Source organism: Thalassophryne amazonica, chromosome 4, assembly GCF_902500255.1.
Source record: "Thalassophryne amazonica chromosome 4, fThaAma1.1, whole genome shotgun sequence".
Taxonomy (NCBI): domain Eukaryota; kingdom Metazoa; phylum Chordata; class Actinopteri; order Batrachoidiformes; family Batrachoididae; genus Thalassophryne; species Thalassophryne amazonica.
In genome coordinates this window covers 13,350,491-13,364,509 of record NC_047106.1, presented here as the reverse complement: position 1 = coordinate 13,364,509, position 14,019 = coordinate 13,350,491, and the positions used below count along the sequence as shown (strand labels likewise).

The 14,019-nt window shown below is 44.3% G+C and overlaps 1 protein-coding gene across 3 annotated transcripts in view; it reads left to right on the top strand.

Annotated features, from left to right (window-relative positions):
• The window catches only part of LOC117509421 (roundabout homolog 2-like), a 191,410-nt gene that overhangs the window by 101,447 nt on the left and 75,944 nt on the right, over positions 1 to 14,019 (top strand). For all 3 annotated transcript variants that reach the window (XM_034169112.1, XM_034169114.1, XM_034169113.1), the window contains exon 7: positions 10,092 to 10,216. In XM_034169112.1, the coding sequence (XP_034025003.1) occupies positions 10,092 to 10,216 (125 nt within the window). The remainder of the gene's footprint in view (positions 1 to 10,091; positions 10,217 to 14,019) is intronic.

Here is a 14,019-nt window from a genome sequence, read left to right as displayed (position 1 = left end):
TCGTCATTAACTGGTAGGTTGGAGCGAATGCGCCTACCCATCAGCATTTGGGCTGGTGATAGTCCATTCTATAGAGGTGCACTCCAGTTGATCTTCTGAAAATCATCTCTATCCTGTGCTTTTTTCATCAACTTTTTTACTGTTTTCAGAGAGCTTTCTGCCAGGCCATTGGACTTGGGATAGGTTGGACTCGACGTTGAGTGTTGAAATCCCTATTCCTCGGCCTCAGGATAATTTGAAAAGTAGTTGGTGACCACAATGTAACTCTTTCCATCACAGTCAAATAGGTCTGTTCCAACCTTGTAGTAAGGTCTGTGGGGCACCAGATGAGTCATTAGTGGCTCAGCTTGTTGTTTTGGCCTGTGGGTGCGACATGACGCAGTTCTCTGGCTGATATCTTGATTGATTCTGGGCCAGTACATTACTTCTCTCACCCTGCGTTTACACTGGACTTCTCCGAGCTGGCCTTCATGTATCTTTTGGAGCATCTGTTTACGTAGTGAAGATGAATAACAAATTTGCTCCCCTTCACCACTATGCCATCCACTACTGTGAGCTCTGCTCTGCAACTCCAGTAGTCTTGTATTTCTATGGGACAGTCCTTTTTGTTTTCAGGCCAACCTTTCTGTACAGTGTGCTTGAGTTCTCTCTTTGTTTCACCTGCATTAGTCTCTCTCCGTATTTGTTCTGTTCTGTCAGCAGTTACTGTAGAGACGTCACAATCATGTCCACATATGCCTGTATTTCTGCGCTCTTCTCGCTATCTGCATGTTCCTCCTTGTCCACTGCTCTTGACAAGGTATCGGCAGTGTACATGTATTTTCCTTGTGTATATATCATGTGCACGTCATATTTTTGCAGCCTGATTAGCATGCGCTGTATCCATACAGGACAGTCATCCAGAGGTTTGGACATGATGGACACAAAAGGATTATGGTTAGTTTCTACCTCAAAAGTTTGACCATAGATGTACTGATGGAAACGCTCATATGCATACATGCCCGCTAACAGTTCCTTTTCGATTTGTGTGTACCTGGACTCAGCTCTTGTCAAGGCTCTGGATGCGTATGCAACAGGTAGCCATTGCTTGTCGTGGTGCTGCAGCAGCACTGCTCCCAAGCCGTACTGTAACATATCTGCTGAGATCCTGGTACTCTTCTCTGGGTCGTAGGACTTTAACACAGGCTCCTGTGTCAGAGTCTCTTTCAGTTTCCGACAACATTGTACCTGCTCATGGGACCAGATCCATTCATTCTTTTGATCGAGCAGACTCCTGAGAGTTGCTGACTGTGTTGACAGCTGTGGGACAAACTTAGTGAGATACGTGACCATCCCTAGGAACCGTCTGACCTCATCTTTATTGTTTGGTCTTTCCATGTTGTTGATTGCTGACATTTTTGTTGGGTCTGGCTTCACTCCCTCTTCACTGACAACATCTCCCAAAAGGTAAGTGTTTTCACTCCAAACTCACATTTGTCTTTAAGTTTCACATTTACTCCTCTTGTTTTGTCTAGCACTTGTCTCAGTCTTTTGTCATGTTCTTCTCGAGTAGACCCCCAGACTATGATGTCATCCATCATTGTCTCTACCCCTGGTGTGTGCTCGAAAATCATGTGAATAGTCTTATGGTAGACTTCAGGCGCTGACAAGATACCATATTGCAGTTGAAGAAACCTGTACCTGCAGGCATGTTGAATGTGCACAGCCTCGAACTCTCCTCGTCGAGCCTCAGCTGCCAGAAACCTGACGAAGCGTCTAGTTTACTGAACCATTTAGCTCCAGCAAACTGTGCCATGATTTCTTCCCTGGTTGGTAACTTGAAATGTTCTCTTTTGATTGCTTTGTTTAAAGCCCCGTTTACACATAGACGGTATGAGCTCCCGGAAGCATCTCGGAAGAGTTTTTGGCCGTCTTAAGGATCACATGCCGTTGTTAGCAGGTCCTAAGTTGTGGAATGCATTACCTCCTGAACTGAGGTCCATTAATAGCTTGCCTCTGTTTAAAGCTAAGTTAAAAACATACTTGTTCAGGGCAGCTTTTTGCACATAATTGCTTTGACACTTTTTTGTCTATTTTTATTCTATTTTGGATGCTCTTATTGTGTTTTACTGTGTTTTTCGTACTGTTCTTTTTATTTTATCTCTAGCTGGTGCTATTGGAAAGCACTTTGGTTCAGTGAAAACTGTTGTAAAGTGCTATAGAAATAAAACTTGATTGATTGATTGATTAACGCCGGCACTAGGGGGCGTGGCTTAGTTCCGGCTTTACCGGGAATCGTCGAAAAAAATTATTCAACATGTCGAATAATTCCGGGAACGCTCCCGGAGAATTCGCGTGATGACGGAGACAACACGAACAACGCGGCGTTTGATACTTTTTAATCGCCGTTTCATCCTGCCCCTTTCTGTAGTGCCGCAGTTTACACCGCCGTAGTTGGCGGCCGGCATTGTATCCCTAATCAACAGCGTGTAAAATGGCGATAGAGCCCACATTGGCATCCTCAAGGGCGTTTTAACTGGCGACAGAGGCAGACAAAATGCCGGCGCTAGCGGACAGTATGCCATTCTAAACGCCACCTCCCGGTTAATGGTGTTCCAAACGGCCGATAGGCGGCGGTCAATATAAAAACGCTAGCGCGCTGCGTGCAGGCCTCTCACTCGCGGCCAGCTCCAGATATTTTTGCAGAGAAGCTCCAGTATGCTTCCTAAAAGAAAATTGGCAGCGGCAAGGACTTACCAAGAGGTCTGGTTCAGAAGCAGAGGGGAGCCCTGTGGTGGAGACGGAGTAACACATTGAGGAGGGTAAAAGGAAGGAGAATAAAAGGCTGAGGATGATCTCCCTCCCCCTGCTGTGACAGAGGCATGTATTCCTGCTGCTTCAGTCTATTATACTCTGAGGGCGGTGCGTATATGCAAAAGTTCCGGGAGTAACGCAGGATTTGCCTGGATAAATCCAGTGGTACACAGGGCATTATCGGCGGCAGCAGAACACAGCCGTTCTCACACGCGTCTTAACCTGCGATTGTAAAGGATAGAACTGGGTATTAACCCCCGTTGCCTGACGTGTGCCGGATGCTACGGCATCAAAACGCCGCTTTATTCAGCGGATTTAGCAGCATTTTATCCGCGTATATGCGGATAGTACGGCGGCCAAAACGCCGGCGAAATGCTCCGCCCCTTTCCACCGCGAAAACAGCCGGAACTACCGCGAACTCCGGTCTACGTACTGCCCGCCGACAAAACCGTCTATGTGTAAACTAGGCTTAAGTCTCTTGGGTCTGAGCACGTTCTCAGAACACCTGTTGGCTTTTGCACGATAACCAGCGAGCTGACCCATTCAGTTGGCTCATCTATTTTCTTGATGACCTTTAGTTTTTCCATACGCACTAGTTCATCTTTCAGTTTATTCCGAAGTGCAAACGGGACTTTCCTGCAGGGATGCACAACAGGAGGCACATTTTTATCCACATGTATTTTGTGTATTCCAGGTAAACATCCAACTCCTTCGAAACAGTCTTTATACTCCTCCATGAGTGAGTCATGTTCATTTGCAGTGTCTGTTGATGTCATGACGAACACTCTTTTGACCAGATTGAGTTTTATACATACACTGAGTCCCAGGATTGGTTGTACACTCATATCCACGATCAGTAGCTGTGCTCTTATCTGCCGACCTTTATGTTTGAAGGTTGCAATGCATCCGCCTTTAACAGGAAGAGGTTCCCCAGTGTACCCAGACACTTTTGTTTTTACCAAATGGATTTTGCTCTTTGCAGTCAGTGTTTTGCAGTCTTCAAAAGATATCAGGTTTGCATGGGCACCTGTATCCAACTTGGATGGTATTATTGTCTCATTCACTTCAGTTAACACAATCCATTCTTCTTTTTCAGTTGTACAAGCACCACATCTACAATGAGCTCCTCTTCATCCTCATTTTGCTGATCGATGGTGTGAACTTTCTGTTTTGAAGCTGATTTGCAACATTTAGCATAGTGATTGCTCGTTCCACAGTTGTTACAGGATTTTCCAAATGCAGGACAAGATTTTGGCTTGTGGCTGCCTCCACATTTACCACATTTGAACTCTGCAAATGTCTCTTTTTGGTCTTTTTGTTTGGTAAATGTTTTCTTTTTCCTCTGTTCTTTATGTATTGCATGTACTGTTGTTTCACCTCTCTGAAGCTCTTTCGCCTGTGCTCGAGTGGCCTCTGCTGCTCTGCATATACTGACACACTTGTCCAGTGTAAGTCCAGTCTCTCTGAGCAGTCTTTCTCTGAGTGCATTATCCACTGTGCCACAAACGAGCCTGTCTCTCACTAGTGAGTCTCTCAGTGTCAACTTCACATGTTTTGCTTAGTGTGTGAAGCTCTGCTAAGTACTGATCAAAAGGCACTTCTTGCTTTTGGTCATGGGTAAAAACCTGTATCTCTCAAAGGTCACATTCCAACTAGGCATAAAGTACTCTTCAAACTTTGTCATTAGCACTGCCAAAGTCAGATTAGCTTCGTCCAGCTGAACGCTATTATATATGTCCAAAGCATCTTCTCCTATAACATGCAAAAGGATGTGACATTTCAGTTTTTCATCATCACCTCCTGCTCTACTTGCTGCTATATATACATACATGATGACAAAAAACAGACTTTGCACAATAGTTCTTTTTTTTTTCCTTCCAACATTGTCCCTCAGCACAGTGTTTTTGTACTCAGAAGTTTTTTTTTTGTCGTCCATCTTGTCTGCGTGTCTTATTTATCACTCCAGTATGAGTCACAGCTGACTCACACATTAACAATTTATACAATTATACCATAGGCATCAGTAAGTCGTCATTAACTGGTAGGTTGGAGCGAATGCGCCTACCCATCAGCATTTGGGCTGGTGATAGTCCATTCTATAGAGGTGCACTCCAGTTGATCTTCTGAAAATCATCTCTATCCTGTGCTTTTTTCATCAACTTTTTTACTGTTTTCAGAGAGCTTTCTGCCAGGCCATTGGACTTGGGATAGGTTGGACTCGACGTTGAGTGTTGAAATCCCTATTCCTCGGCAAAGGCAGCAAACTCGCAGCTCGAAAACTGGGGCCCATTGTCCGAAAATAGTTCACATGGGACGCAATGTCTAGCAAAAACAGTCTTGAGGTAGCTGATGACTGCTTGGCTTGATGTTGACTGCAGCGCTCCAACTTCAGGATAATTTGAAAAGTAGTTGGTGACCACAATGTAACTCTTTCCATCACAGTCAAATAGGTCTGTTCCAACCTTGTAGTAAGGTCTGTGGGGCACCAGATGAGTCATTAGTGGCTCAGCTTGTTGTTTTGGCCTGTGGGTGCGACATGACGCAGTTCTCTGGCTGATATCTTGATTGATTCTGGGCCAGTACATTACTTCTCTCACCCTGCGTTTACACTGGACTTCTCCGAGCTGGCCTTCATGTATCTTTTGGAGCATCTGTTTACGTAGTGAAGATGAATAACAAATTTGCTCCCCTTCACCACTATGCCATCCACTACTGTGAGCTCTGCTCTGCAACTCCAGTAGTCTTGTATTTCTATGGGACAGTCCTTTTTGTTTTCAGGCCAACCTTTCTGTACAGTGTGCTTGAGTTCTCTCTTTGTTTCACCTGCATTAGTCTCTCTCCGTATTTGTTCTGTTCTGTCAGCAGTTACTGTAGAGACGTCACAATCATGTCCACATATGCCTGTATTTCTGCGCTCTTCTCGCTATCTGCATGTTCCTCCTTGTCCACTGCTCTTGACAAGGTATCGGCAGTGTACATGTATTTTCCTTGTGTATATATCATGTGCACGTCATATTTTTGCAGCCTGATTAGCATGCGCTGTATCCATACAGGACAGTCATCCAGAGGTTTGGACATGATGGACACAAAAGGATTATGGTTAGTTTCTACCTCAAAAGTTTGACCATAGATGTACTGATGGAAACGCTCATATGCATACATGCCCGCTAACAGTTCCTTTTCGATTTGTGTGTACCTGGACTCAGCTCTTGTCAAGGCTCTGGATGCGTATGCAACAGGTAGCCATTGCTTGTCGTGGTGCTGCAGCAGCACTGCTCCCAAGCCGTACTGTAACATATCTGCTGAGATCCTGGTACTCTTCTCTGGGTCGTAGGACTTTAACACAGGCTCCTGTGTCAGAGTCTCTTTCAGTTTCCGACAACATTGTACCTGCTCATGGGACCAGATCCATTCATTCTTTTGATCGAGCAGACTCCTGAGAGTTGCTGACTGTGTTGACAGCTGTGGGACAAACTTAGTGAGATACGTGACCATCCCTAGGAACCGTCTGACCTCATCTTTATTGTTTGGTCTTTCCATGTTGTTGATTGCTGACATTTTTGTTGGGTCTGGCTTCACTCCCTCTTCACTGACAACATCTCCCAAAAGGTAAGTGTTTTCACTCCAAACTCACATTTGTCTTTAAGTTTCACATTTACTCCTCTTGTTTTGTCTAGCACTTGTCTCAGTCTTTTGTCATGTTCTTCTCGAGTAGACCCCCAGACTATGATGTCATCCATCATTGTCTCTACCCCTGGTGTGTGCTCGAAAATCATGTGAATAGTCTTATGGTAGACTTCAGGCGCTGACAAGATACCATATTGCAGTTGAAGAAACCTGTACCTGCAGGCATGTTGAATGTGCACAGGCTCGAACTCTCCTCGTCGAGCCTCAGCTGCCAGAAACCTGACGAAGCGTCTAGTTTACTGAACCATTTAGCTCCAGCAAACTGTGCCATGATTTCTTCCCTGGTTGGTAACTTGAAATGTTCTCTTTTGATTGCTTTGTTTAAAGCCCCGTTTACACATAGACGGTATGAGCTCCCGGAAGCATCTCGGAAGAGTTTTTGGCCGTCTTAAGGATCACATGCCGTTGTTAGCAGGTCCTAAGTTGTGGAATGCATTACCTCCTGAACTGAGGTCCATTAATAGCTTGCCTCTGTTTAAAGCTAAGTTAAAAACATACTTGTTCAGGGCAGCTTTTTGCACATAATTGCTTTGACACTTTTTTGTCTATTTTTATTCTATTTTGGATGCTCTTATTGTGTTTTACTGTGTTTTTCGTACTGTTCTTTTTATTTTATCTCTAGCTGGTGCTATTGGAAAGCACTTTGGTTCAGTGAAAACTGTTGTAAAGTGCTATAGAAATAAAACTTGATTGATTGATTGATTAACGCCGGCACTAGGGGGCGTGGCTTAGTTCCGGCTTTACCGGGAATCGTCGAAAAAAATTATTCAACATGTCGAATAATTCCGGGAACGCTCCCGGAGAATTCGCGTGATGACGGAGACAACACGAACAACGCGGCGTTTGATACTTTTTAATCGCCGTTTCATCCTGCCCCTTTCTGTAGTGCCGCAGTTTACACCGCCGTAGTTGGCGGCCGGCATTGTATCCCTAATCAACAGCGTGTAAAATGGCGATAGAGCCCACATTGGCATCCTCAAGGGCGTTTTAACTGGCGACAGAGGCAGACAAAATGCCGGCGCTAGCGGACAGTATGCCATTCTAAACGCCACCTCCCGGTTAATGGTGTTCCAAACGGCCGATAGGCGGCGGTCAATATAAAAACGCTAGCGCGCTGCGTGCAGGCCTCTCACTCGCGGCCAGCTCCAGATATTTTTGCAGAGAAGCTCCAGTATGCTTCCTAAAAGAAAATTGGCAGCGGCAAGGACTTACCAAGAGGTCTGGTTCAGAAGCAGAGGGGAGCCCTGTGGTGGAGACGGAGTAACACATTGAGGAGGGTAAAAGGAAGGAGAATAAAAGGCTGAGGATGATCTCCCTCCCCCTGCTGTGACAGAGGCATGTATTCCTGCTGCTTCAGTCTATTATACTCTGAGGGCGGTGCGTATATGCAAAAGTTCCGGGAGTAACGCAGGATTTGCCTGGATAAATCCAGTGGTACACAGGGCATTATCGGCGGCAGCAGAACACAGCCGTTCTCACACGCGTCTTAACCTGCGATTGTAAAGGATAGAACTGGGTATTAACCCCCGTTGCCTGACGTGTGCCGGATGCTACGGCATCAAAACGCCGCTTTATTCAGCGGATTTAGCAGCATTTTATCCGCGTATATGCGGATAGTACGGCGGCCAAAACGCCGGCGAAATGCTCCGCCCCTTTCCACCGCGAAAACAGCCGGAACTACCGCGAACTCCGGTCTACGTACTGCCCGCCGACAAAACCGTCTATGTGTAAACTAGGCTTAAGTCTCTTGGGTCTGAGCACGTTCTCAGAACACCTGTTGGCTTTTGCACGATAACCAGCGAGCTGACCCATTCAGTTGGCTCATCTATTTTCTTGATGACCTTTAGTTTTTCCATACGCACTAGTTCATCTTTCAGTTTATTCCGAAGTGCAAACGGGACTTTCCTGCAGGGATGCACAACAGGAGGCACATTTTTATCCACATGTATTTTGTGTATTCCAGGTAAACATCCAACTCCTTCGAAACAGTCTTTATACTCCTCCATGAGTGAGTCATGTTCATTTGCAGTGTCTGTTGATGTCATGACGAACACTCTTTTGACCAGATTGAGTTTTATACATACACTGAGTCCCAGGATTGGTTGTACACTCATATCCACGATCAGTAGCTGTGCTCTTATCTGCCGACCTTTATGTTTGAAGGTTGCAATGCATCCGCCTTTAACAGGAAGAGGTTCCCCAGTGTACCCAGACACTTTGTTTTTACCAAATGGATTTTGCTCTTTGCAGTCAGTGTTTTGCAGTCTTCAAAAGATATCAGGTTTGCATGGGCACCTGTATCCAACTTGGATGGTATTATTGTCTCATTCACTTCAGTTAACACAATCCATTCTTCTTTTTCAGTTGTACAAGCACCACATCTACAATGAGCTCCTCTTCATCCTCATTTTGCTGATCGATGGTGTGAACTTTCTGTTTTGAAGCTGATTTGCAACATTTAGCATAGTGATTGCTCGTTCCACAGTTGTTACAGGATTTTCCAAATGCAGGACAAGATTTTGGCTTGTGGCTGCCTCCACATTTACCACATTTGAACTCTGCAAATGTCTCTTTTTGGTCTTTTTGTTTGGTAAATGTTTTCTTTTTCCTCTGTTCTTTATGTATTGCATGTACTGTTGTTTCACCTCTCTGAAGCTCTTTCGCCTGTGCTCGAGTGGCCTCTGCTGCTCTGCATATACTGACACACTTGTCCAGTGTAAGTCCAGTCTCTCTGAGCAGTCTTTCTCTGAGTGCATTATCCACTGTGCCACAAACGAGCCTGTCTCTCACTAGTGAGTCTCTCAGTGTCAACTTCACATGTTTTGCTTAGTGTGTGAAGCTCTGCTAAGTACTGATCAAAAGGCACTTCTTGCTTTTGGTCATGGGTAAAAAACCTGTATCTCTCAAAGGTCACATTCCAACTAGGCATAAAGTACTCTTCAAACTTTGTCATTAGCACTGCCAAAGTCAGATTAGCTTCGTCCAGCTGAACGCTATTATATATGTCCAAAGCATCTTCTCCTATAACATGCAAAAGGATGTGACATTTCAGTTTTTCATCATCACCTCCTGCTCTACTTGCTGCTATATATACATACATGATGACAAAAAACAGACTTTGCACAATAGTTCTTTTTTTTTCCTTCCAACATTGTCCCTCAGCACAGTGTTTTTGTACTCAGAAGTTTTTTTTTTGTCGTCCATCTTGTCTGCGTGTCTTATTTATCACTCCAGTATGAGTCACAGCTGACTCACACATTAACAATTTATACAATTTTTAATATTGTAACAAACTGTTGCTGCTTTTCTTTCCCCCTTAATTGGGACTGGGAACAAACAAAACAACAGACGGTGAGAATAACAGGAATAAAAACAGTGTCTGCCACAGAAACAGTTGTGACGTCAAATGGCGCTTATTCTAGAGAAACTGAGTAAACACGAACTGCGTAAATGTACATACGTACCTCGGAGCTGGAAATCTATGTGCCACATGTGATAAAATGAGTTCAATGAGGAGTTGCCGAATATCTTAAAATGATAAGAATTAAAAAGCAGAATGTTTGCCTGTTTTTGTGCTTCTGACTGGTGGTCCCGCTTTGTTTTCTCTCCAGTTCCACCTCAGATTGCCACTAAGCCACGCGACCAGGTTGCTGTCCAGGGGAGGAGCATCAGCTTCCAATGTGGCACCACAGGAAACCCGCTGCCCGCCATCTTCTGGCAGAAAGAGGGCAGCCAGGTACGAGGCCGAGCCGCAAACGCCGCCACAACAAAAGAGAGCTTCCTGCCTGTAGCTTCGTTCATCGTATTAATAAACTCGGTGGTTCTTTTCATGCCTTCGCTGTTTTATAACCTAGAACGGTTTTCGACAACGTGAACTAACTTTTCTTTGTTGTCAACTCTCTTCCAGACACATTTTTCCCAGTGAAACAGGCAAAGAGGCGAACGTGACAGAGAAGCACATTTGCATTTGGCTCTGAGACACGAGAAGAGATTAAAGTGTTAGAATGCACTGCAGCACTATGCCGGAGAGAAGATGTCTCTTCTCCTTGTGAAACAATAGTGCTTGAGGAGGATGGAGTCAGGACTAGAGGTCTCAGAAAGTTGACCAGGTGTAGAAAGTGAACCTTCCATATCGGACCAAACGGAAATATCCTGTTGCTCCCTATTGTTTCACCAGAACATAACCAATTAACTTCATCATGAACAAAGGTGGCAAAAGTCTTGCTTAACAACAGTAATGTAGAGACTTTGTTCCTGGTCAGGTGTTTCTTCGGTGAAAAATAAAAGAATGCCCAGAGCAAGAGTCTTTGTTAGTGCCCGTAGGTGAATACACTGGTCCAACAAGGAGCTAATTAATGTTATTTGCCTAAAATCTGTGCTACACCTCGAGACTCTGATTGTATCTGGCAGTGACATTCATGTTTCTGGGTCCTCAACCTTTGAGATCAAGAGATGCCTGGGAAGAGCTTCAGGAGTCATGAGATCATAGACCAGAGGTGTTTAGTGATGTTGATGTCACTGCAGGAGAACGAAGGTCTGCAGGGTCCTGGTGCTTCCCGTCTTACTGTATGGTGGTGAGCCGTGGATGCTAACCGGTGACCTAAGGTGATGATTAGATGTCTTCGGCAGTAGGTGCCCTTGGGTTCTGCTGGAATGACTTTGTGGCTCAGAATGCAGACAAAAGGCTATAGATTTTGTTTTGTTTTTTGTGTGTGTGTGTGGGGGTGGGGGGGTATAAGAGCCACCTCATAATACTACACCTACATAAGATGGCAGATGTTGTGTGCCATGTTTTCTGCAACTTTAAGGCCCCTTCACACATAGTGCGAATTTGGTTGAAATGCACATTAAGTGTGCATGAAGCAGGAATTGTATGCAAACCGTGTAATTTCGTAGCTGCTTCCAGCGCCTCGTACACCTGTTTCTACAACTATTTGCACACACCAGCAGCTGAAAGACAGAGTGTGCGCTGTGCGAGCCCATCAAACCCTCTCGCGGCAGGTGTCAGCCAAATTACAGCTGACACACACAAACATCTAACACTGCTCGCATGGCACTTAAAAAAATGTGTGGCCATTCGCACTCGTGGCACTATAACAGACTGCAGATAATCACTGTCGTACTCGCAGTGAAATTTGTCAAAGTGCCCCACGAGTGTGGCTTTGGTGTGCGCTGAACTAACAGGAGGTGTGGCTATGACAGAAGCAGCTGTGGAGATCTGTCATTCTGGATATCTCAGCTTGACAGTACTGTGTTTGGACGGACATGGACTAACAACTGACTCCTGTGAAGCGCATGTGTCTGTTTGCTGTCATCAAGTGGACAAAAATAAAAACATATATATCACTGTGGCGATGGGCTGTAGCAAGCGTGCACACCATGCACATGGGCAGGCTGCCCCCGGGTTGAAACAGACCCTCAGATCATAACATGCAGCAGGCGATCTGACTGTCACGTCACTCATGTGAGCTCTGTACCACATGACGTGGTATCCTGCGGCATGCCATCCACAAGACGCGTGCCGCCAAAATGCGTGTGAGCCGGCAGAACATGAGCCAGCAGATGTGGACATGAATGAGATGAGCGAACTGCTTCTCCTTTATGTAATTTCCTAATTGTACATCATTGACCATTGGTCATCTATAGAGGAACAGACGGATCATATTTGTAATGCCCGCTTGATGAGAGAGAGATTTAATACAACCCCAATTCCAATGAAGTTGGGACGTTGTGTAAAATGTAAATAAAAACAGAATACAATCCTCCTCAAATCCTCCTCAACCTATATTCAATTGAATACACCACAAAGACAAGATATTTAATGTTCAAACTGATAGACTTTGTTGTTTTTGTGTAAATATTTGCTCATTTTGAAATGGATGCCTGGAACACATTTCAAAAAAGTTGGGACAGGGCAACAAAAGACTGGGAAAGTTGATGAATGCTCAAAGAACACCTAAATGGAAACAGGTGAGTGTCATGATTGGGTATAAAAGGAGCATCCCCAAAAGTCTCATCCATTCACAAGCAAAGATGGGGCAAGGATCACCACTTTGTGAATAACTGCGTGAAAAAATAGTCCAACAGTTTAAGAACAATGTTTCTCAACGTTCAATTGCAAGGAATTTAGGGATTCCATCATCTACAGTCCATAATATAATCAGAAGATTCAGAGAATCTGGAGAACTTTTGACACATAAGCAGCAAGGCCAAAAACCAACATTGAATGCCTGTGACCTTTGATCCCTCAGGAGGCACTGCATTGAAAACAGACATCATTGTGTAAAGGATCTTACCGCGTGGGCCCAGGAACACTTCAGAAAACCATTGTCAGTTAACACAGTTCATCGCTACATCTACAAGTGCAAGTTAAAACTCTACCATGCAAAGTCAAAGCCATACATCAACAACATCCAGAAACACCTGAGGGCCCGAGCTCATTTGAAATGGACAGACACAAAGTGGAAAAGTGTGCTGTGGTCTGATGAGTCCACATTTCAGATTGTTTTTGGAAATCATGGACGTCGTGTCCTCCGGACAAAAGAGGAAAAAGACCATCCAGATTGTTGCCAGTGTCTCTGATGGTATGGGTGTGTGTCAGTGCCCATGGCATGGGCAACTTACACATCTGTAATGGCACCATCAATGCTGAAAGGTACACCCAGGTTTTGGAGCAACACATGCTGCCATCCAAGAAACGTCTTTTTCAGGGATGTCCCTGCTTATTTCAGCAAGACAATTCCAAGCCACATTCTGCACGTGTTACAACAGCGTGGCTTCGTAGTAAAAGAGTGAAGGTATGAGACTGGCCTGCCTGCAGTCCAGACCTGTCGCCCATTGAAAATGTGTGGCGCATTACGAAGCGCAAAATACAATAACGGAGACCCCGGACTGTTGAACAACTCAAGTCGTACATCAAGCAAGAATGGGAAAGAATTCCACCTACAAAGCTTCAACAGTGTCCTCAGTTCCCAAATGCTTATTGAGTGTTGTTAGAAGGAAAGGTGATGTAACACAATGGTAAACATACCACTGTCACAGCTTTTTTGAAATGTGTTGCAGGCATCCATTTCAAAATGAGCAAATATTTGCACAAAAACAATAAAGTTTATCAGTTTGAACATTAAATATCTTGTCTTTGCGGTGTATTCAATTGAATGTAGGTTGAAGAGGATTTGCAAATCATTGTATTATGTTTTTATTTACATTTTACACAATGTCCCAACTTCATTGGAATTGGGGTTGTAAAAGCTGGAACCGCCCCTGTATGGAGCTGCAGTAGATCTGCATCCATTTATATTTGTGTACAATGGACCAAACATGATGTCTGTTGATGTTCTTTCCTCACTATGCCCCTACGCGCATGTTATTTTATGATTTTCTTCTAAAAATAATCAAAACTGTGTTATCTCACAGTATTTTAAAAAAACTGATAATTACATATGGTATATGCATCTAGACCTCCTTCTTGTAATACTTCATTTAGTTTTTTACAAATTGGAGAAATATTTTTTCAAGCAATTCTGTCAAAAGTTAAAG